The 22,860-nt window shown below is 37.9% G+C and overlaps 1 protein-coding gene across 1 annotated transcript in view; it reads right to left on the reverse strand.

Annotated features, from left to right (window-relative positions):
* The window catches only part of LOC136860878 (homeobox protein Hox-B1b-like), a 391,631-nt gene extending 375,814 nt beyond the window's left edge, over positions 1-15,817 (reverse strand). Inside the window, exon 1 of the mRNA XM_067138787.2 lies at positions 14,857-15,817. Coding sequence (XP_066994888.2) covers positions 14,857-15,817 — 961 coding nt within the window. The remainder of the gene's footprint in view (positions 1-14,856) is intronic.
* Positions 15,818-22,860: the final 7,043 nt, after the last annotated feature.

A 22,860-nucleotide genomic window follows, 5' to 3' on the forward strand; every position in this document is an offset into this window, starting at 1 on the left:
TTCATGTTTTCAGAACCGATTATTCTGGAAATCTCTGAAATTGCTTTGTGCCTGCTGATAATGGCAGCATATAGGCCCAGAGCTTAATTTAAATGAATTACTCATATCCCACTAAACCTTCTAAGAGAAATGAGGGACATGGTAAGAAGATAGGTCTACACGTTTTAAAATTTGCCCCTGAAACTCTAGATACATTTGATGAAGTGTAATTAAACGTGAAAGATAAACTGCAATTTATCTCATTATTTCCTCAAATATAAAAACATAAAGGAGTATCCAAAAATCACGTTCAATGTGTAAGAAGTGCCCTAACACAATTGTTGTTGATTATGTTTTTGTTGTAGATGATGATGATTTCTCCCTTGGTTAACGACGTTAAAAATTGAACTATCTGCCCATATAATTTTACATCATCACCATCATCAACAAAATCACCATTGGAATATTACGTAGGCCTACTTGGTAGAAGTATAAATGGTGATTGATTAATGCTCATCGAAAAACTTAAAAATATGACTTCACTTCAACAAGTGACTTAATAGATCTATGCCCTCTCATGACAACGTACGCAGTGGAATGTTCGAGTCAACATGAAATGTATCGAATTATTTCGACGTCATGGCAAGCAATAATTTTCTACTTATTAGCCTGAGTTTAATGCTTAAAGAGTTTCTCTATAACAATTTTCATCCCATACTGATCCATGATCGTTCCTAGTTTAATTTCTCTTGATTTAGAGGTTATAGGATTTATAATAGTTTATTTATCTCTCTAAAAATGAACTCTATATAAAATCTTTGCATAATCCATCATCATCATCATCATCTGTTTACCCTCCAGGTTCGGTTTTTCCCTCGGACTTAGCGAGGAATCCCACCTCTACCGCCTCAGGGGCAGTGTCCTGGAGCTTCAGACTCTTGGTCGGGGGATACAACTGGGGAGCATGACCAGTACCTCGACCAGGCGGCCTCACCTGCTATGCTGAACAGGGGCCTTGTGGAGGGATGGGAAGATTGGAAGGGATAGGCAAGGAAGAGGGAAGGAAGCGGCCGTGGCCTTAAGTTAGGTACCATCCCGGCATTCGCCTGGAGGAGAAGTGGGAAACCACGGAAAACCACTTCCAGGATGGCTGAGGTGGGAATCGAACCCACCTCTACTCAGTTGACCTCCCGAGGCTGAGTGGACCCCGTTCCAGCCCTCGTACCACTTTTCAAATTTCGTGGCAGAGCCGGGAATCGAACCCGGACCTCCGGGGGTGGCAGCTAATCACGCTAACCACTACACCACAGAGGCGGACTGCATAATCCATTAGGAAACAAATAGGATGAAGTTAAAATGATGTAACAGCCTGTCTTGTATTTTCCTTATAAGCTATTATTGCACAAAATTTAATAAATAGGCGCAAAGCTATCGCATTGTATTTCGATGATGAAGTGTTGTCGGTTTCAAAGAACATTACTTGTTCTTTAATCTGCTAACGGAATTAATTAATGTATTTAGTCTAACCCATTTATAACTGGTGCATTTATAATGCACACAGCAGTTGTTATTTTCTACTCATTAACCTGAGTTTAATGCTTTAAGAATGTCTTGTACATGTCTGCGGACTTCTCTGCTTCTAATACTTTAGTACGGTACCATAGTACTATCAATTATAACTTGATTGAACATAGAAGAATAAAATACCGTGAACAGCTTACAGGTTCGACTGAAAATTCAGTAGATAATGTAATGCAATATTTATGAGAAATTACGTTCCACTAAATGCTATAGAACACGTAATTATCTATAGCCTACTGGATTTAATTTACGTTTGGAAACATTTGTACTCATAACTTGTTAAAGTAGCCAGTGATATCCTTCCATTCATAATGTACATATACATAGAAATATTTTCCTAATTACGAATTTTTAGGCTACTTATTATCTTTCCAGAAGGCTAAATTAGACGAAATGTAAAGTAGACTAGCAAATGTACCCGTGCTTCGCTACGGTATTCTACATTGTATACGAATATTGAAGTAAATACTGTACATGCAGTAAATAAGATTGTTTTAAAATAGCATGTCTCTTAGCGTTATCCGAGAAACAGCATGGAGAGGTCCCCATACGTTGTTTCCAATGTAAAGTGCTCGTTACGGATTTGTGATGATAACGACAGGCTCACTTGTCTACTGCCATTCACAATCGAGTTGGGAAGTTTACATTATAATTGCAGGCCCCATTGCCTACTGCGCGGTCACAATCGATTTGGGGAGTTTCCGTTACAATGGCAGCCCCCTTTCCTACTTCCGGACATATTACAAATTGACGAGTTTTTATTATAATGGCAGGAAACTTCCCTACAACCAGTCAAAATTGACTTGTGCAGTTATCATTATCATCACAGGCCTCTTTTCCAACTGCCAGCCAGCTCACTGCCAGTCACACCAAGTTGGTGAGTTTACATCAAAATAGCAGGCCAGTATGCCTAATGCCAGTCACATTTTAGATGGGTACATCTGTTTATAACTGCGGGAACGCTTGCCTACAGCCAAACACAATCGGGTAAGGGGAGTTTTGAACAAAACTGCATGCTCCCTTGCCTTCTGCAAGTCAAATCGAGAAGTGAATTATTCATTACAATGGTACGCCTGCCTTATTAATGCCAGTTACACAGGAATTGGAGAAGGACCCCATTCCTACTGCCAGTCAAAGTCGGCGTGGGGAGTACTGATTATAATAGCAGACACAACCTTTCTCGATCGCTACAAAATCGACATCATTGAATATATATCGTCGCTCGACCGGTAAAAAGGTTGTATTCCACAAAGCTCTTCCTATCAATTATTCTCCTTAAGACTGGTCACGCCTCCCATCCACGTATGGATATGCAGTCCATCAGAACAAATTTTGTTGTGTTCATTTTCCTGTGCCCATGTGTAAAAGAAAATGAACCTTACAGTACCGTACTGTAGGAATGTACGTTTGCATTGCGTATTTACGCACTCCTAGTTACAATGCATGTAAGGTTCATTTTCGTTTAATCGTCCACATAGGAAAACGAACACAACGGACATTGATCTGATGGACTGCGTATCCATATGTGGCTGGGAGGCGCGACCAGTCTTAAGGAGAATAATGGATAGGAAGAGTATTGTGGGATACAACGTTTTACCGGTGAAGCGACGATATAGTTCGACATACGAAATTATGTGCTTGTTTACAATATTGCAGACCTTCATTTACAGATTAACTGCTGCTAAACGGTACATCATATCGAGAAAGTATTGTACCATAAGACGATGGATTTAGCGGCCTAAATTGCTGGTCTTATGATATATCATATATTCATGGCTCATATTGAGTTAGAAACGTGGAATAGGGTAAATTTGTGTAAGATTATCTCACATTGCATTGCTTTTCGGACAATTAAGTGACAGCTACATACATAGCATTTGGCTCATATATGGCTACTGGGTGGACCAATTTTCGTGTAGAGTTTGATGATTCCATCTTTCGTATAAGTGATGGAAGGTATGAATTATGTACCGGTATGTGAAAAGTCCAAATTTACTTAACATCGAGAAATAGAGAAAAATCAAACGAAAAAGGGATAGAAATACGACAAAATGTCGTAAGACCAATGTTGTAGATCACTCCAAATTGAACGGGGATTGTGCCATCCGTTATGTGATAATAATAGTAATTGCCTCCATATTCGATATTCTTCGGGATAAAAAGGGAAAAATTTAAATATCTTGGAAGTTTTCCGTCCGTTACAGGCTAAAACGTATAATTTTGCCAAATTTCAATATCCTTCTTCGACTGGCAGATTATGCCGCAATCTGGATTTTCGGTGAGGAGTGTAAAAATTAGGACTTTCAAGAAACTAAACCAAAAAATATACTGATGGACATTATTACCCCTTAAACGTGTAGCTGTACGGAAATTTCGCCAAAATAGTCAATGTACAGGCACACAGTCGTTACGATTTTATTTACATAGATAGATAAGGAACCTGCTCCACGTACAACACCTTTTGGGCTATATCCGCTGGACTTAACCTGAAAAACGGACCGTTTATGATATCTCCCTTATTAATCCTCCTGTCGAAAAATGCACATGAAAAAAAGTTTTAGAGATGGAATTCCATCACGTTTCGTCGATTTCCAGTCAGGTTGGTCTTGTACTGTATATATTGTGTAGGAGGAAAAATCACCATTTCGATTCCCTATAAACCGCCAGTCCATTCCGGGAACATGAAATGTTATTGACGATTAACACCTACCGTTGGACAGGTGGATGTTAATGTAAAGTTTGACTCAAATATCTTTAGTAGTTTTCAAGTTGTAAAAAATACGCTTTACACGCACCCGCGCTTGAGTTAAGTCCGGTGTGACTTGTACCGGAAAACGGTCCGTTAATGATGTCTCCCTTATTAATCCTCGTATTGAAATGATGCACATGAGGAAAAAGGCTTAGAAATTAATTTCCATTAAGGCAGGTAAATACACATTAAATTTGGTTGTGTATATTTTGTGGGAATGCAAAACCACGGTTTCGGTTTCGTATAATCCCTCAGTCAATTCAGGGATTTAGAAACAATATTTGCCCTAAAACCTACCAAAGCACATGTGGATTCTAAATATCAAGTTTGGTGGAAATATATCGAGTAGTTTCCAAGTTATAGACAAACAGACAAACAAGCAGGCAAACAGACAGATAGACACAAAAACTGAATATATGCAGATAGTCATTATTACACCTGAAACGGATAACTGTACGGAAATTTCGCCAAAATTGTCAATGTACAGACACACTCTAGAAGTGCAGACCTTTATTTAGATAGTTACTGCTTTGAAACTGTGCGACGTATCTACAAACGGACTTCACCATCAGACGCCCCTTTCAGTGCTCTACTTGGTTGGTCTTATGACATCTTCTCGTATCTTCTATATTCATGGGTTAGACTTAGTTAGAGTCATTGAATGGGGTGAAATTTTTTACAGTTTTCACATACTACTTTATATTTTTGATACTCATGTGACAGCTAGAATAATAAAATTTGGCTATAACATGGCCAATGGTCATGTGAATGTGCGTGCCGAATATCATGATTCTACCTTTCCTATAAGTGTGCCAAATGATAACATATACGTGTAAAAGTACAAAATCAACTTGAAATCGAGAAATACAGCTGTATTTAACGTATTAGGGATAGAAATACGACGAAAAGTCATATGACAAAAGTTGTAGATCTCTCCAAAATGAAACGCCATTTGCTTTCTGACTTGTGATATGACTTACTGATTAGCCACCAATTACCCCGAAACGAAGGTCTGCACCGTCGTTAAAACTGCATCCATATTTCGGATTTTACCTGGGCCAAAAGTTATAGCCTACATTTGCATAGCTTAGAATATTTCCTCAAAGAAAAAAGTGACCAGCATTTGGGATTAGCACTCGCATACATACATGGTAATTAAGGAAGAAAATAATACAGTTTAGTAAGTTGAAATTAATAGAAAATGGATTATAACTGAAAACATCCGGATGACGACAAATATGTAATACCAAGTGAATGTATTGGAAAATCAAACGCTCCTCAATAAATTATGCCGGTGTGAGTTATGGATATAAGAAAGCGGTAATCAGAGAGAAATTTAGGCGCAGGGATTCTTAGGTAATCAGATAAGAAGATGAATATTTGTGTTATTACTTAAGCTATTCGAGGACGGTTATAACTTCCAATGATATTCCGCCAATATCCCGCAGAATGACCGATTGACGACTCTCTTGCTTTCTACCCAAGGAACAACCATGAATTTAAAGGAATGATGAGGAAAATGGCAATACGTTACTTCCCTGCTGGCAAGAAGTCAGAGACGTTGCCATGGTAACCCATAAATTCGTTGTCGGTCTGTCGGTCACTCAATGCAGAGCATGGTATCGGCAGAAAATAGTAAATTTCTTCGTCATTTGAAGAGTACAGTACGTTAAATTATGAACATAACAAAAGTTGTTTATAATGAATAGAACTTTCACATACGGTCCACAGAGTTCGCAGAAAATCAATAGTATAAGAGAAAATGGAGGAGAACCGTTGTGGTTTTCCTATAAAACCCCCGTTTTTCAAAGATTTTAAAATGATATGCATATCGAAACCTTCCCCGGGATGAGTATACTCTAAATATGAAGTTTGGTTGAGATCTATCCAGCCGTTTCGACGTGATGGTGGAACAGACAGACAGACAGACAGACAGACAGACAGACAGACAGACAGACAGACAGACAGACAGACAGACAGACAGACAGACAGACAGACAGACAGACAGACAGACAGACAGACAGACAGATACGAAAAGTGAAAACCACCGATTCGTTCTTGAGTTGACCTAAAACGGATAGATATTTGAAAATTTGGCAAAACAAAAGGAATTACAGACAGCGGACCCCCTACAACTTTATTTATAAGATTAGGGACGAAAGGGTAAGTCTAGTGTAATGTAATGTCGGGCTTCATAGTTAAATCGTTAGCGTGCTGGCCTTTTTTTTCCAGGATACCTGGGTTTGATTCTGAGCCAGGTCGAGGATATTAATCTTCATTGGTTAATTTCGATGGGTCGAGGGCTGGGTGTGTGTACCGTCTTCAGCATTAGAATCATCATAGGTAGGGCCCCATCCTCATAGACGCGCAGGTTGTCTATAAGGCGTCAACACGATAAACCTGCGGAAGGCATCCGTGGAGGCCTTACGCCATTATTATTATTATTATTATTATTATTATTATTATTATTATTATTATTATTATTATTATTGTTGTTGTTGTTGTTATTCGTATTACGAAACTTTTCTGTTACCACTGGCGATTCCAGAATGTATTTGCACTGTAATTAACGTCAAAATTACGGCGACGGAGGAATACCAGCTGTCCCATTTCTAAAATCTTGTTGTAAATGGAAGTTTCTAGACTACTCTTTGTCACATATTAAATTGGCTTTTGTGTTATTTATTTTAATATCATCATCGGATAAAAAGATTTAACTAAACACTTTGAAACACTTTGATGTTCTGGAATACTAAACGAAGTTTCATAAACAATAAACTAAGCCTATTAATGAAATGTAACTTTTCTCCAATATTGTTAGTTTTTCCGGAGAGATACAACACTTTCAATTCATGTTTATTTTTGGATATACTACACATGTTACCTAACCACATAGGCCTACAATATATTTTATAAAACTTGTGCATTTAAAAAGTATCAGAAATGAAATTAAATAAGTCTGAACTTAATGTAATTTATATTCTTTATGAGCATGAACCAGTCTTCCGTATTAGGTAAAAATTTTTTTAAGTATGTGATGAAATCAAGAGCCGTGTCGTATATTTTACTGCAGATACCAGTTCAGTTCCTACCTCTGTAGATCCTTTAAGTCTGATTTTCTTGATAAATCAATTTGCGGGGAGTCAAGACGTGAACATCCTCACAAGAAATTTAAGCTTATTGTTTGACAACATAGGCCTAAACTGAAGAAATACTATAAACGTTTCGTAACAACTTAAACTTTCACTACGGAGTAGCAAGATCATCATTTGGGCACGGAAAATTATTATTAATAATAATAATAATAATAATAATAATAATAATAATAATAACTTCATAATCAACACCAATTTCCCTCAGGTCTAAATCTTAAAAGTACATGGCGATTATGACTTAGGGCCTAATGTTTCTTTACCTCACATAACGACAACAAGAACGTCACAATTCCGTTTCCTAAACTTTAATTTTTCGAGTCAGCAATGTTTGAACGAAATGAAGCTTATGAATGACAAGAAAATAGTTTACACTATTATATCTTATAGGTACTTCTGTTTTCATTGGACCATTGATCAATTTTATTAACTAACAGTAGTTCCCTTTATGAGATTTAAGGTAAACTGGAGCAGTTGAACTCCAATAGCTCCTAGTGAGGTGAAGTCATAAAGGATTATAAATATGTAAAGTGGAAGATAATCAAGCAATATTTCATTATTTAAGTATTGTTTTATTAAAATAAGAGGCCATTAAACCGTGAAAAATAATTAGTCTTCAATACTTTAAGTTAAAAACTACTAACGTAGTAATAATCGTTGAAACAGAAATATTTGTCGAGGCCGAGGAGGAGATGAAGATGTGCTTGATTTATATAACCTCGATCTCAATCTGTGTTCATGATTTTTAATCAGGAAAAGGATTTGTAGCAGTGCGGAACTCAATGTCAGTTTCCTATTTTATTCCGTTTCATATCTTTTGCCAACCATGAGGGAAGATAAGACACGCCATTGCACATAATATACAATTACTGATTTTCGAGGGCAAGACTAAGGGGTTTGTTATCCAGACTGAGAAATGCATAGACCCACGATCCCTTTGTTGATTATTCAGCCCAAAGGCTGGCTAGATCCTCAACAACTCCACCATCGGCTGTCACAGATGGACTAGGCGCCACTGAAGAGGCATCCTATGGAAATGAGAAGTGAGGTGGTTCCCCGTTGCTTTCCTCATCGAGCCCGAGAATTTGCTATGCCAGTCTATGTCTTCAGTCTATGAAGCTCACTGAAATGCGGCAAACCACCGATCCGACGAGTGCCATTTTATGATCATTCATTACAGGGACTGGCTGCAAAAGGAATGGCATTACTAGCATCGTTCATACTTCAGCCACTTTCACATCGTCAAAGCCAAGGGGAGACTGAGACAGGTCAATGGGAGTAACAAATTTGATGCAGCCCATACCGAAAAACATAGTGCACTGGAAACATGAGTTATTGTCAGCAAAGTCACACAAAACCTCAAAGAAAGTAAAAACATTTGTGTTGCAAGGTAGGTGTAGGCTACGATTTTTATATTTTTGTCCAATTAATTAGAATAAATGTAGTTCAATTGAAAATTATTCTAGTAGGCCCACATAAATAAAGGCCCTATACTCAAACATGTTCAATATTCGTGATTTTTCATTGTTTAAAGTTTAACAGCTTGTATTCAATAGGCTATAATCCTGAAGAAGACGTTATGGTAAATTTTAGAATTTGTTACTGATACATTTTTACAAAAGTTCATCACGTATTTTTAAGTTACTTAGTCTGAGTCAGTCAAGCATTTGCGTATTTAGATATGTTATCCTTCCTTCGTTCAGGGAAGAATGGACGCAGGAGGGTATCGGGAAATAACTGCTGCTTTTTTCAGATAGAAAAGTACGTTTGCTATCTGCAGGATAAGATTCCCAGCCAGTCGTTAAGGAGGACACTGGAATGACTGTCTTATTCCACTCTAGGTCAGACTTAAAAAGCAACTGGAACAAGACTAGAAAAGTGCAATCCTTCGTTGTAAGGTTTTTATGAGAGTAGTACTATATTAATAACATCTGATACGTACTTTATTGATAAAGTATGAAACAAACAGATGAATATCGTAAATTGGTAGAGAAAACGTCAAAGAAGACATCGTAGATGATGGTGGTACCACGGAATAGTGAAAGCGTGAAGAAATATTTCGATGGCTTTCTCTTAAAACCTCGTATGTCCGAATGTTCTTCCTACCTATTTTATCCCTTAGAACTGGCCACGCCTCCCGGTCATATATTTGTATGCAGTCCATCAGAATAATTTTCGCTGTGTTCATTTTCCTTTGCTAATGTCTAAAGGAAAATGGACCTTAACGCACCGTATTTTAGGGATGTTGATTGCATGGCAAATTTACACACTCCTACAGTATAATGTATTTAAGGTTCATTTTCCTTTACAAACAGGCAGAGGAAAATAACCATAACGAAAATTATTCCTTTGGACTGCATATAAATATGGGACTGGGAGGCGTGACCAGTCTTAGGGAATATAATGGATAGGAAGAGTATTCGGACTTACGAGGTTTTTAAAGAAAGCCATCGATTTTGAACACAGTATTCTACCTGTAGGCACGAATGTAAAATTCCCATATAATCAGTTATCAATTAGGGAAAGAGAGAGAAACAGATTAAGCTATATTTTTGTAGGGAATTATAGGATTCAAATGCTACTGTTGTCGATTGACAAGGAATGTTAAACACAGCATTATTATAGATCTGTAGTATGTTCTGGAACAAAACTATCATAATGTTGAGGTTAATAATAATAATAATAATAATAATAATAATAATAATAATAATAATAATAATAATAATAATAATAATAATTCATTCTCTAACATAGGACAATGTAAAATGAAATGGCGTATGGCTTTTAGTGCCGGGAGTGTCCGAGGACATGTTCCGCTCGCCAGGTGCAGGTCTTTTGATTCGACTCCCTTAGGCGACCTGCGCGTAGTGATGAGGACGAAATGATGATGAAGGCGACACATACACCCAGCCCTCGTGCCAGTGAAATTAACCAATTAAGGTTAAAATTCCCGACCCTGGCGGGAATCGAACCCTGGACCCCTGTGACCAAAGGCCAACACGCTAACCATTTAATCATGGAGCCGGACATAGAACAATGTAAAGAACACCTACGTAGGTACCTATGTAGTCGTCAAGATACAATCAGGGCAATTGTCACCCGATTACGTGTGATATTTCACCAATTTTCTTTCTCATGTATTTCAGTGTATTAGCTCTATTAATCTGATAACTTATTCAAAGTATATGGGTGCTTGTCTAATTCCTGGCTAATAATAAGTAACATTTTACCCATCAGTTCAGAAAATACAAGTTTAAATTTGGATAATTGCCAACAACGTAACAAAACTTGCTGTGGTTTTATTGAACTATCTAACATTCTTCAATGGATCTGACCATCTCAGTAGTACTAAATAATGTCTAATATTTATAATGCACTGCCGATTAGAATGGCTGTACCATCGTTATAAGCATGATACGTATTCAGTTACTAAATTTGCATGTGGTCAAACATTGCTGTAATCATAGCAACGGAAGAAATAGATGTAAATCTGAATTACAATTCGAGATTTAAATTAAGAATTGGTCAAGAATGTATCAAGAGTGGTTCCCATTTAAAGAAAAATTTAAATATGGGCGTTAAGGAACCACTTACTCCAACCACAGAATCTTCTAACACGCTTTATTTTAACAGAATCAGTAACGAAATGTTGTAAATTAATTCTAGTGGATGTCCAACATTTCAAGGTTGAATGACCCAGGCAGATATAGTCTCCAAAGAAGACTATACTTGTGATAAAAGTTTATAGTACAGGAGTTTAGGCAGTAAAATTTCTCCCTGATGTGTCAGATGTCATGTTTATAATATTTCCTTCGATCTAGAGAATTCTTTGCGCTGTCATACTGACCAAGCTGGCTAAGTTTATGGCCTCTATAGACGGGTGGATTCGAATCTACATCTGAAGAAGATTTCCATGGAATCATATTTAATTCCCGATAGATGTAGGAAATATATACCTATCAAAACCTTGTTCGAATCATACCCAATAATAATCCACAGACAATTGCAAGTAACATACATTCGTCATTAAAAATTTCAAAACAACACGGACGGTACGAAAAAAATCCATGTGCTCTAAATACATAGCACAGTGGTCCAAGTTCCTGAAACTAAATGGAACAAAAATATGATGGTACTTCCCCTGATTGTTATGGAGTCCAGAAAATTCTCAGAAATTTTTTCCTGAGGAATCCAAAGGCAGTTGTATTGCCTATAAGCATATCGACGGCCTAGTTTTAATACCACGTATCTGACAATGCTGTTCCAGGTTCATTTATTCCCTTAAGACTCGTCACGCCTCACAGCGACATACGGTTATTCAGTCCATCGTATCAGTTTTCGTTGCGTTCATTTTCCTATGCGTCTCTGTAAAGGAAAATGAACCTTATAGTACCGTACGGTACGAATGTTGTTTGTATGACGTATTTACGCACTCCTACAGAATAATGTATTTAAAGTTCATTTTCCTTTAAATACAAGCTAGGCCGTCGATATTTTCCTCGAATATAAAATTAAATATCGTTGGCTTACTTCTAAAACCTCGTATGTCCAATACTCTTCCTACCAATTATATTCCTTAGGACTGGTCACGCCTACCAGCCACACATTTATATGCAGTCCCTCAAAATATTTTCCGTTGTGTTAATTTTCCTGTGCTAAAGTGTAAAGGAAAATAGACCTTACCCTACCGTATTGTAGGGATGTTGTTTGCAAGCGAATGGACGCACTCCTAGAGTATAATGTATTTAAGGTTAATTTTCCTTTACACACCAGCATAGGAAAATGAACACAACGAAAATAATTGTTGTGATGGGCTGCATATGCACATGTGGGTGGGAGGCGTGACAAATTTTTAAGTGTGTAATGGATAGGAAGAGCGTTGGGACAAACGAGGTTTTAGAAGTAAGCAATCGATATCTTGAACCAGATAATAATTGTAGTTATTAAATTAATATGTGTAACAAATCTGTCAATATAATCCTGCAGGATATATTCTTCTCCAATGGGAGATGATTATAATCATACTGCACTGTATTTTAAAGGCGATTACTTTCAGCACAAGGAGTAGATTTTGTATTAGTTGCCACTTGTTTTTATGTTCCTACCATAATCCTTCGTAACGTTCAAGGTACTTTATGTTTTATGCTTCCAACGTGTTTGTATTTCGTTAATGGTCTCAAGAGAAAGAAGAAGAAGAATTCGAACAGATCAACTGGATCTTATGCAAGTATTAAATCTCAATACAACTGCAACGCCCCTTTCATGTAGGCCTACTGAAATAAAATTTCAATACTGTTTCGAGGATGTGAAATATCTCCTTGTATCTTGATACAGTAAGATAATTTCGTTTCAGTAATGCCTGTTAACCAAAAAAATTGAACTATAATAATATTCCCCTTGAATTGTTTATCAAATGTATGAATAACAACTATACATCGAATAACTTGATCCCATGATCGCGGTATACCTTGCTTCGGTTAGGCCTAAACCAGCAGTTGTAAAATTGAATTATTTCAAACTGTGATAAATTTCTACATTTGTTTACATTTTTACTCATTGAGGCTACGTATTTTTTTCTTTTCTTGTTCTAAATAACGAAGTGAAGTTAGATAGGAAGATTTAAGTCACTTCTTGCTTCTCTTCTTCCTGGACTTTTTGACATGTTATTGGGAGTCAGTACTTGACGTGAATTTGACTCAGTTTCATGGTCGGATGCCCTGCCAGACGTCAACCTTATATGGAGAATGATATTCACTATTGCATGTTTCTCTAATGGGTGGTAGCGTTTCGTCTTGTGTGTAGATGAAGAGAAGTGTATTCAGACGAACGCAAACCACAGTTCCCGAACTAGAGGATTAATCATACGCAGTTAAAATCCCCGTACCGTCCGGGAATCGAACATATGGGCCTCTGAGCCGGAGGCTAGTACGCTGACCATTCGGCCAAGAAGCTGGAAATAGAAAAGGTAGGCCTAGACTGTATCTACACTATTGAAGTAATTTACGAAAAATGTGAGGTATTTCATCCTGCTATGTCCATACGAATCCTGCATTTTAAAAACGATCAGAGCGTTATTATTTCAAGGAAAGAGTTAAGAATCACAATGATCTCATAAAGAGTGCCAGAACAGTGTATAAAGTAATAGCTATAGTATTACTACAGACAGAACACAGAGAAGTTTCATCGTGGATAACTTATCCGGTAACTTGAATCAGACGAGCTAAATATTTACTTGTAATAATACCGTCACTACTGCAAAAAAAAAAAAAAAATTAAAACAGAATAGAAGGTTCCATTTTAATCATACTGTTACTGTCGAGAAAATAGAATGAAATGTTTCATTGTTATCAAACCTTCACCGAGCAACAGAGAAATATAAATTTTGTTGTAATAAAGTCATCACTAAGAAAGCAAGGCGAAGCGTTTCAGTATATGTAATGATATCTTGACTATTGAGAAAACAGACCAAAATATGAATTTCATTGTAATAATATCGTTACCTTTAAAAACAGAGCGGAAGGCTTCATTATCATAAGATTGTCAGCACTGAGAACAGTGAATAAATAGTCAATATCGAGCAAACAGAGAAATGGATTTCACTGTAACAAAATGTTTTATTATAATCATATCTTAATTGTGGAGAAAATGGAGCAAGCTATGTCATTGTAATAATATTGTCTCTAGATAAAAACAGATCGCTGTAATAATATCGTCACTATAGAGAAATCAGAGAAATATTTCATTGTAATAATATCGTTATTACTGAAAGAACAAACCGGAAGGTTTCATTGTTGTCATATCATCACTACTGAGAAAACAGACAGAAATGTTTAATGGAAATCATACTGTCGTTACAGGGAAAACTAAGTGAATGGTTTCATTGTAATAATATCGCCACTACTGAAAAAAGAAACTGAGTGGAAGGTTTTATTAGAACCATATCGTCACTACTGAGAAAGCAGAGTTACATATTGCATCGTAGCTATTGGCATATCATCACTAATGAGATATTATAGATTGCATTGCAAATGTCCGCTAACTTGAATCAGAACTAAATATTTCATTTTAATCATCCATCTCCAATTGTGAGAACATCGTAATCATCTGATAACTCCTGATAGAACGGAGCACAATTTTACATCGCAATCATCAAATAGCTTGAGTCTGAGAAGAGCTAAACATTCCGTCTCGATAATATTAGCACCACGGACAATACAGATTGAATGTTTTCATCACTCTTATGATATTATCTACATAATGAAATAGAGATAATTATTTTGTTGCATGCATCCCGTAACTACGCCAGGAAAAGGTTCAAGTAAATAGAGACCATTTCTTTAGCTAGGTCGGAATATAACAAAATATTATTACCCTAGAAAGGGTACTTCGTCCTACCTGCTGGCTTGGGAACATTCCTCTTGACCTGCATCCACTTGTAGGTAGGTAGAGCTCCAGTTGCAGTCTGTGGTGGGTGTTGCTGGTGCATCAGGAGGTGGTGATGGTGATGATGGTGAGGGTTCTGGTGGTGCAGCGTGTGAAGAGGATGGTGATGATGGAAGGACGTTCCTCCGGTCATCATCTCTGGCAGCATTGAGTGGCACGGTTCTTCCTTGTAGTGTCGATGAAGGTTCGCTGTCGTTGGAGCCGCGGCCTGGTACTCCCCGGGCAGAGGGGTAGCGTGTTGCGCTTGGTATTCTCCACCTTCAGTGTGATGCAGGTAGTTGGTGGTGCTCCCCACATTATAACCACCTTCTTGATGACTCAAGTGATGGTGGTGGTGGCCCAAATGATGCTGTACCATCTCTTCATGCTGATGGCCACTCTCATGATGGTGATTTGTAATCTCTTCACTGTGACCCTTTGTTACATAGTTGATGGTAGCGGCGTATGCAGGAGGGTGGTGTACGTGTTCTGAAGGAGGAACATGATGCTGGTACACATTTGGGGCTCCGGTACTGTAGTCCAAGTTTGTGTAACTTAATCCGTTGTCTGAGGTTATTATAACGTTCTCTTCTTGAGACACAGGCTCGTGTATTGTCGCGCTACTGCTGTTAGTGGGGTAGTAGTTCACTGGATGGTGCTCCGTGGTTGCTGCAGGTGGTGATGATGTCGTCTCATTATTTGCCGAGTGATTGTTGTTAACCAGTGGAGGAGGAGGTGGATAGTTTTCGTAGTAATGATAGTGCGGTGGCTCCGGTGGTGTTGTAGCAGCCGTGTAAGTCGGAGCCATTTCAGTGTTGTACGGTGGTTGGTGGTGATGATGGTGGTGGTGATGATTGCTGTTACTGACGTAGCTACCGAATGAATCAGTTGTGTTACACATGCCGTACATTCCAATGTTCATCATCATCAGCATTGTTACCTCATCTCATTACTTCCTTCAAAAGATACTTTCTTTATCAGACATTCTGTAACGTATTCCGCATATTTCTAAAGAAATGCACCACAGAAAGACTTAACGATAATGCGTTAACATAAAGCATTTATAACGCATGTCCACTCAAAACAATGAGTCACTTCATTTGGAATTATTTCTAAAACGTCTAGTATACCATCAAATACTGAAGAAACTTATTTATGTTTGCACAGTTTCTTACAAATTTCAGACAGACACAATTTGAAGATGATTGGAAACAATGTTAGACAATAATTATTTTCTCTTTCAAGAAGTCACCAAGTATTCACTGCTTATTTTTTCGCGTAGAAGAACATTTACGACAGACACTACTCATAAGTTCTTGTTTTCTATACGATTATCATAGCTTATATCACACTTACTGGAACTCGTATTTTATGTAGGGTATAACTTCAACCAGTTCGTTCTTCCGTACGTTAACAACGATCACACAAAGTTAGTTTTTTCTGGAGGAGAAAAGCAGTTACTGGAGTAGAATTAACACTGCTGCCCTTAAGACCGACCACCTATTAACCTGCGAGAATTATAAATTGCCTTCGGTGGCCTGTTCAGTACATATTGCATGTTGCCTCTAACACGCACACCTCACCGAGCTTGCTATTTGTCGTCCTCACACATACACACACAAACCACGATTAATGAAGTACACACACAACACCACTCACGAACTCATTGATCGTACGGTAAAAGTCCGCTTGTCGCTCGTACGGTTCACATTTTTTACTTACTTTTTCCTATATAAATAATATGCTTTACACCCGGTCATTCGTTCTCTTAATATGCACATAAGTTATATGTAAATTGCAGCTGAAACAAATTTGCTTCGTATACTCCGCCGTAATTAAAGATACCTGTTATCTACGATCAAACGCCAGACTCTCATTTGTCTTCTGTCCTTCTACGACACTTCACACTTATAATTTTAAAATAGAAATTCACTTGTTAGTTTGTTAAACACTTTGATACTCTTGAATGGTATTCAGAACTATTTCTCACTTAACGTACTACGAATCCATTTCTCTTTCCGTGTTTACACAGTGAGTGGTCTTATTATCTTTTTATTTTTTGTTCACGCTTGAAAGTTGCAGCTGGCCAGGATGGTTGTCGGTGGACTTCCTTGGTACTTGGACACTACAAGAGGCTGATCGCTCAGGCCCCCATCACGTGACCCGCGCGGTTAGGGGAGAGAGGAGGGACTGCCCGCGTAAGGGCGGGGGTATTCATACCAGTGGGTGGATCTCCGAGCCAATAGCGGCGCGTGTCTTATGAAGCCGTCCTGTGTCCATATGATGGATTGGTTGTTACTTATTTCCAATATTTTTCTTCTATACTACTCTTTTTTTCTTCTTTTCCTCAATCTATGTTACTTTTTCTTCTTCCCTTCTCCTTGTCATCTTGTCATGGCAGCAGAGCGGATCACCTGGAACAACACAACACACAGCGAGCAGTTGGTTGCAACAGACTATCGTGACGAGAAGTCGTTACCATGGTCGTGAATAATTAACAACACCGTTAACAGATTACAAGATAGAACTTCTTAAAGGAATGCGCTTTACACACAATTATATTAATTGCTGTGTTCGTAAGACGAACACATGTGCATTTCAAATTACGTGATTCAACACATTCCACGTGCTTAGCCCTGAGACTGAGGGGAATTGGAATGATCTCTATATATTCACGTTCATGTAAGAGTAGCGAGCCTGCCTCTTACTCGAAGGTTTCAAATGCAAATCCCATACAGATCGGATATTTTTACCTGGATCTGACGGCTGGTTCCAGGTCCACTCAGCCTGCGTGGGAACATTTGAGGAGCAATTGGTGGCGAGCGGACTCGTCACGTTGACCATGCATCACCTCTTAATCTACGGCCTTCAGGACATCAGGGCCTTAGCATAACTAATTTTGTTTGTATATGTGAAACCAATCTATAACATTTATGAGATATTTCATTTTCTGACATATAGTTTTAGATCACTGAACTAAAATAAGAAGTTATCTTCATTCGTTTAGACATATTGTTTATCTGCTTATTTTGAGAGGAACAAATAGTAACATAATTCTAATCCATGTACTGATAAACTGTTTGTTACGATTTTGGTCTAGTGGCTTCTTTCAGTTGCGTCCAAGCATTGATGATATTTAAATAATATGCCCTGATCAATATGTGTTAAATTATGTGAAATATAGTCTAGATACAATGTGTCATATGAAATTCCCAGTCTTAGAAATTACCATCAAATTAATTCATTATAATTTACAATGAAACAATGAATCGTAAACCAAGAACATCGCCCCGATGGGCCTAATTTTTACGATTGTTGAATTGGTACCAACGCAAATAATAAAGTTCTGTCTAAAAATTAATGAAAACTGTAACGAAAACTAATTGGTTTCAGAAATACAGAAGTCTCAAGAAAACCATGCGCTGAACGGATTAACCTGAACTCTAATTTAGTAAATATACTATCAAAAATTTGTTCCAAAAACAAATACCTTTATAAATGATGCACCAACTTCATCAGAAAATTCCAAATGACGGAATTGCGCTCTGGATGTCAGACTAACCAGTTGCATAGCGTAATCCATTAGAATTAGATGCTTGCCTCCTGTGGTCAGGGGCACGGGAACGAACCCCTATGAAGTCGCTTAGCAGTAAAGAGTAGTCTAGATTGCGTAAATTACCGTTATGCGTCACTTGGGACCCTTTAATGAACGCTATATTAAATGTCGAAGAGGTTTTATTATTATTATTATTATTATTATTATTATTATTATTATTATTATTATTATTATTATTATTATTATTATTCTCCACAGGAAATATGTGTAGTAACGGGGCACGGGATGCACCAAGCGCTTTGCAATAATTAAAGTATTTATTATAATACAAACATTGATGTACAGGTATAACTTATACAAAACTGTAGATCACTGGATCTTCAATCTTGCGAGAGGAACGATCGCACAATGTTGCATGTTGACAGGAGGGCAGAATGTTGCATAATTTTGTAGATGTTTGGTGGCAGACCCAGTTCTCGCAGACTCTTGTGAAGTGTGTGTGGAATGAGGCCGTTGACTGACAGAATCACAGGGACTATCCGTACCAGTTTCATCTTCCAGATCCTCTTGATAGATAACTTTTGCAAGTTCTTTGTACTTGCAGATGTTTTCACGTTAGCGTACCTCCTGGTCGATGTTGGTGTCGTTGGGGATTGCGATGTCAATAATGAAAGTTGTCCCAGTTTTCTTGTTTACCGATATGATGCCTGGTCTGTTATGGTTGACTGTTTTGTCTGTCACTGCAGAAGTGTCCCTATGAAGACGCTTAGCATTAAAACGTAGGCTAGGTTGCGTAAATTACCTTCATACGTCACTTGAGACACTTTAACATGAACGCTGTAATAAATGTCGAAGACCTTTTATTATTAGACTATGATTATTATTATTATTATTATTATTATTATTATTATTATTATTATTATTATTATTATTATTATTATATAAATTTAGGAAGGCTCGGCTTGTGCAGGTAACATAATGTGCTGACTCGGCCTAAGCAAGGAGTCACCCTCTTGATTATGAAACTATAGGTACATTATTATTATTATTATTATTATTATTATTATTATTATTATTATTATTAATATTAATATTATTATTATCTACCGGCACGTGGCACCTTCAAATACCACCAGACTGAACCAGGATTGAACCTGGCAGGTAGGGGTTAGAAGGCCAGCGACTCAACCGTCTGAGCCACTCAGTTTGACATTGTTATTATTATTATTATTATTATTATTATTATTATTATTATTATTATTATTATTATTATTATTATTATTATTATTGTTGTTGTTGTTGTTGTTATTTATTTTCACGTTCTACTAACTACATTTACAGTTTTCGGAAAGGAAGTGAGATGCATTTATATGGCATGTTTTTACAGCCGGTGAGAAACCACAAGAAACCAATCTCAGGACAGCCGAACACACGTATCTCCCCAATGCAGAGATTGGCTCCATAGCCGTAGCGCGTTAACACGTGTGGCAGCTCCACTCGGTAATAACAATAATAATAATAATAATAATAATAATAATAATAATAATAATAATAATAATAATAATAATAATAATAATAATAATAATAATAATAATATCTGCAGACCATTACTCAACTGTGTGGTCGAACAGAGTGCTGCAGCAGGTCCGCGTTTAAACATGAAAAATACCAAAGTAGTGGTCATAAGCAAACATGTCATTAAACCTGTTAACTTGACAATAGTTGGCACATCATTGGAGCAAGTCCAATCCTTTAAGTATCTCGGCAGCATGCTTGATCACAGCTGGAACAATGCTGTTGAAATTACGTCCCGAATTGAATGGGAAAGGATTGCATTCAAGAAAATGAGCAAACTTCTCTGTAACAGGGACTTTACGATCTCCGTCTCCGTTTATTTCGCTGTTATGTATTTTCTGTCTCATGTTATGGTGCCGAGACTTGGACCCTAACAGAGAAAACTACCAAAAAACCTTCGATCCTTTGAGATGTGGTTGTACCGACGCCTGCTCAGAATATCATGGGTTGACAGAATACGTAACACTGAAGTACTCCAACACCTGAACAAAGAGCTAGAGGTCATGCACAGCATCCAAAAGAAGAAGCTTGAGTATTTTGACCATATCATTTGAAATGATAAATATAGACTCCTTCAGCTTATCTTACAGGGTAAAAAATTGAAGGAAGTTGAAGTAGGGGAAGGAGAATATCTTGGCTACGGAATCTACGAGAATGGTACGGGCTTAGTACCCAACACTTTTTTCCGAGTAGCTGAGAACAAGAACCAGATTGGCCTGATGGCAGTCGACGTCCAATAAGGATATGGTAGGCCTGCAGGAAGAAGAGGAAGAAGAACACCAGGCTGCTATTATTATTATTATTATTATTATTATTATTATTATTATTATCATTATTATTATTATTATTATTATTATTAACTAGAATCTCGGAAACCTCCACTAGCCCTTTTAAATTTCGAACCTACAATGGCTATTGTATTTCCCTTGGAGCAGGATTCAGATTCTGACCGCCATCAGTAAGCCAATTAGTGTGCTAAACGAGTATCACTGCATCAATTTCGGATCAATTATCAGGATGTGCCGATAATGTTCGAAACTCTAGTAGGCCCTACATGTTTTAACGTGCCATACACTATTGTATTGTTTGAATAATAATTACGGCTGGTAGGCTACCGCCGGGTAGCGACTTTGCCTCTTACCCGGAGGCCCCGGATTCAATTCCCGGCCAGGTCAGGGATTTTTACCTAGACCTGAGGGTTGGTTCGAATTCCACTCAGCCTACGTGATTAGAATTGAGGAGCAATCTGACGGTAAGATAGCGGCCCTGGCCTCGAAAGCCAAGAATAACGGCCGAGAGGATTCGTCGTGCTGACCACACGACACCTCTTTATCTGCAGGCCTTCGCGCTGAGCAGCGGTCGCTTGTAGGCCAAGGCTCTTCAAGGGCTGTAGTGCCATGGGGTTTGGTTTGGTTTGGTTTGGTTTGGTTTGGTTTGGTTTGGTTTGATAGGCTACCAGGGTGCTAATATGATCAAATGCACATTAAAGCACCGAGTGAGTAGTATTTGCGGTACGGTCGTGTACTTGTGCATTGGGGAGACGGTAGATTTGGTCCCCGCAGTCGGCAACCCTGTCTTCCCATTAAACACCGATATTCACTCAAGCATTATCACCTCAACGTCACCGAAAATCGGCATGAGTTTGCACGAAATTAAACCACTAGCGATAAATAAATAAATAAATAAATAAATAAATAAATAAATAAATAAATAAATAAAAACATTGTTGTAAAGCCATTTGATATTCGATCCATATCTTTACTTTTTTATAAGTATGTTCATTAATTAGTAACTTGATGCTAGGCCTGTACATTCAAAATTTTTGCATACACAATTCTAATTTATTATTTTCTTTCACATCGTTTGCAAAAGTGTGTTAATACTCAATATCTTCAGTGTGTCTCACTCGACCCTATTCCGCACGTGCTAACCATTAACAGCTTGTGGACTGACAGTGAACTGCAATGAAGTGATAGTAATTGCTAACCTTTGTAGAGCTATTATTAGATTTCCTTAGATTGGTTTAAGATGCAAACTCATCCCTTCTGTGATGGTATTTCGTCTCCAATGTAGTTACGATGTTATTCTTCCTGTCCTGAGACAAAGAATCTACCGTAAGTCCGTTTCCTCATATGCTCCGAGTGCTAATTCAAGGTTTCTTCGCCAAGTTCTCTCGAAGTTATTCTAATTTCTCCATACTATTCCTTATTAGAGGCTGAGATTAATATGCTCTAATCCCATTTGAATATGTCCGTCAGAAGGTCTTTCACTATAACCATATAATCTTCACTGGCATATCAATTATGTTGTATTAACTGTCCTGTATCAAATAATCTAATTTTCTTCCAACTTTCATCTTGGAGTCGTTGTCCGTACACTCCATATTTCCATTTCATAACAAACAGCTTAGGCCTATATACACTGACTGACAGAGCAAATGCAACACCAAGAAGGAGTGGTTCGAAAGGGATGAAAGTTGGGGGAAAAGCAGAGACGGCACGGACGAATAATTGATGTTTATTTCAAACCGATATGCAGGTTACACAATGCGCACGGCATCGACTCAGTAGGATGTAGGACCACCGCGAGCGGCGATGCACGCAGAAACACGTCGAGGTAAAGAGTCAATAAGAGTGCGGATGGTGTCCTGAGGGATGGTTCTCCATTCTCTGTCAACCATTGGTCGTCCGTACGAGGCTGGGGCAGAGTTTGCAAACGGCATCCAATGAGATCCCACACGTGTTCGATTGGTGAGAGATCCGGAGAGTACGCTGGCCACGGAAGCATCTGTACACCTCGTAGAGCCTGTTGGGAGATGCGAGCAGTGTGTGGGCGGGCATTATCCT

The sequence above is a fragment of the Anabrus simplex genome, chromosome 1, assembly GCF_040414725.1.
Source record: "Anabrus simplex isolate iqAnaSimp1 chromosome 1, ASM4041472v1, whole genome shotgun sequence".
Taxonomy (NCBI): Eukaryota; Metazoa; Arthropoda; class Insecta; order Orthoptera; family Tettigoniidae; genus Anabrus; species Anabrus simplex.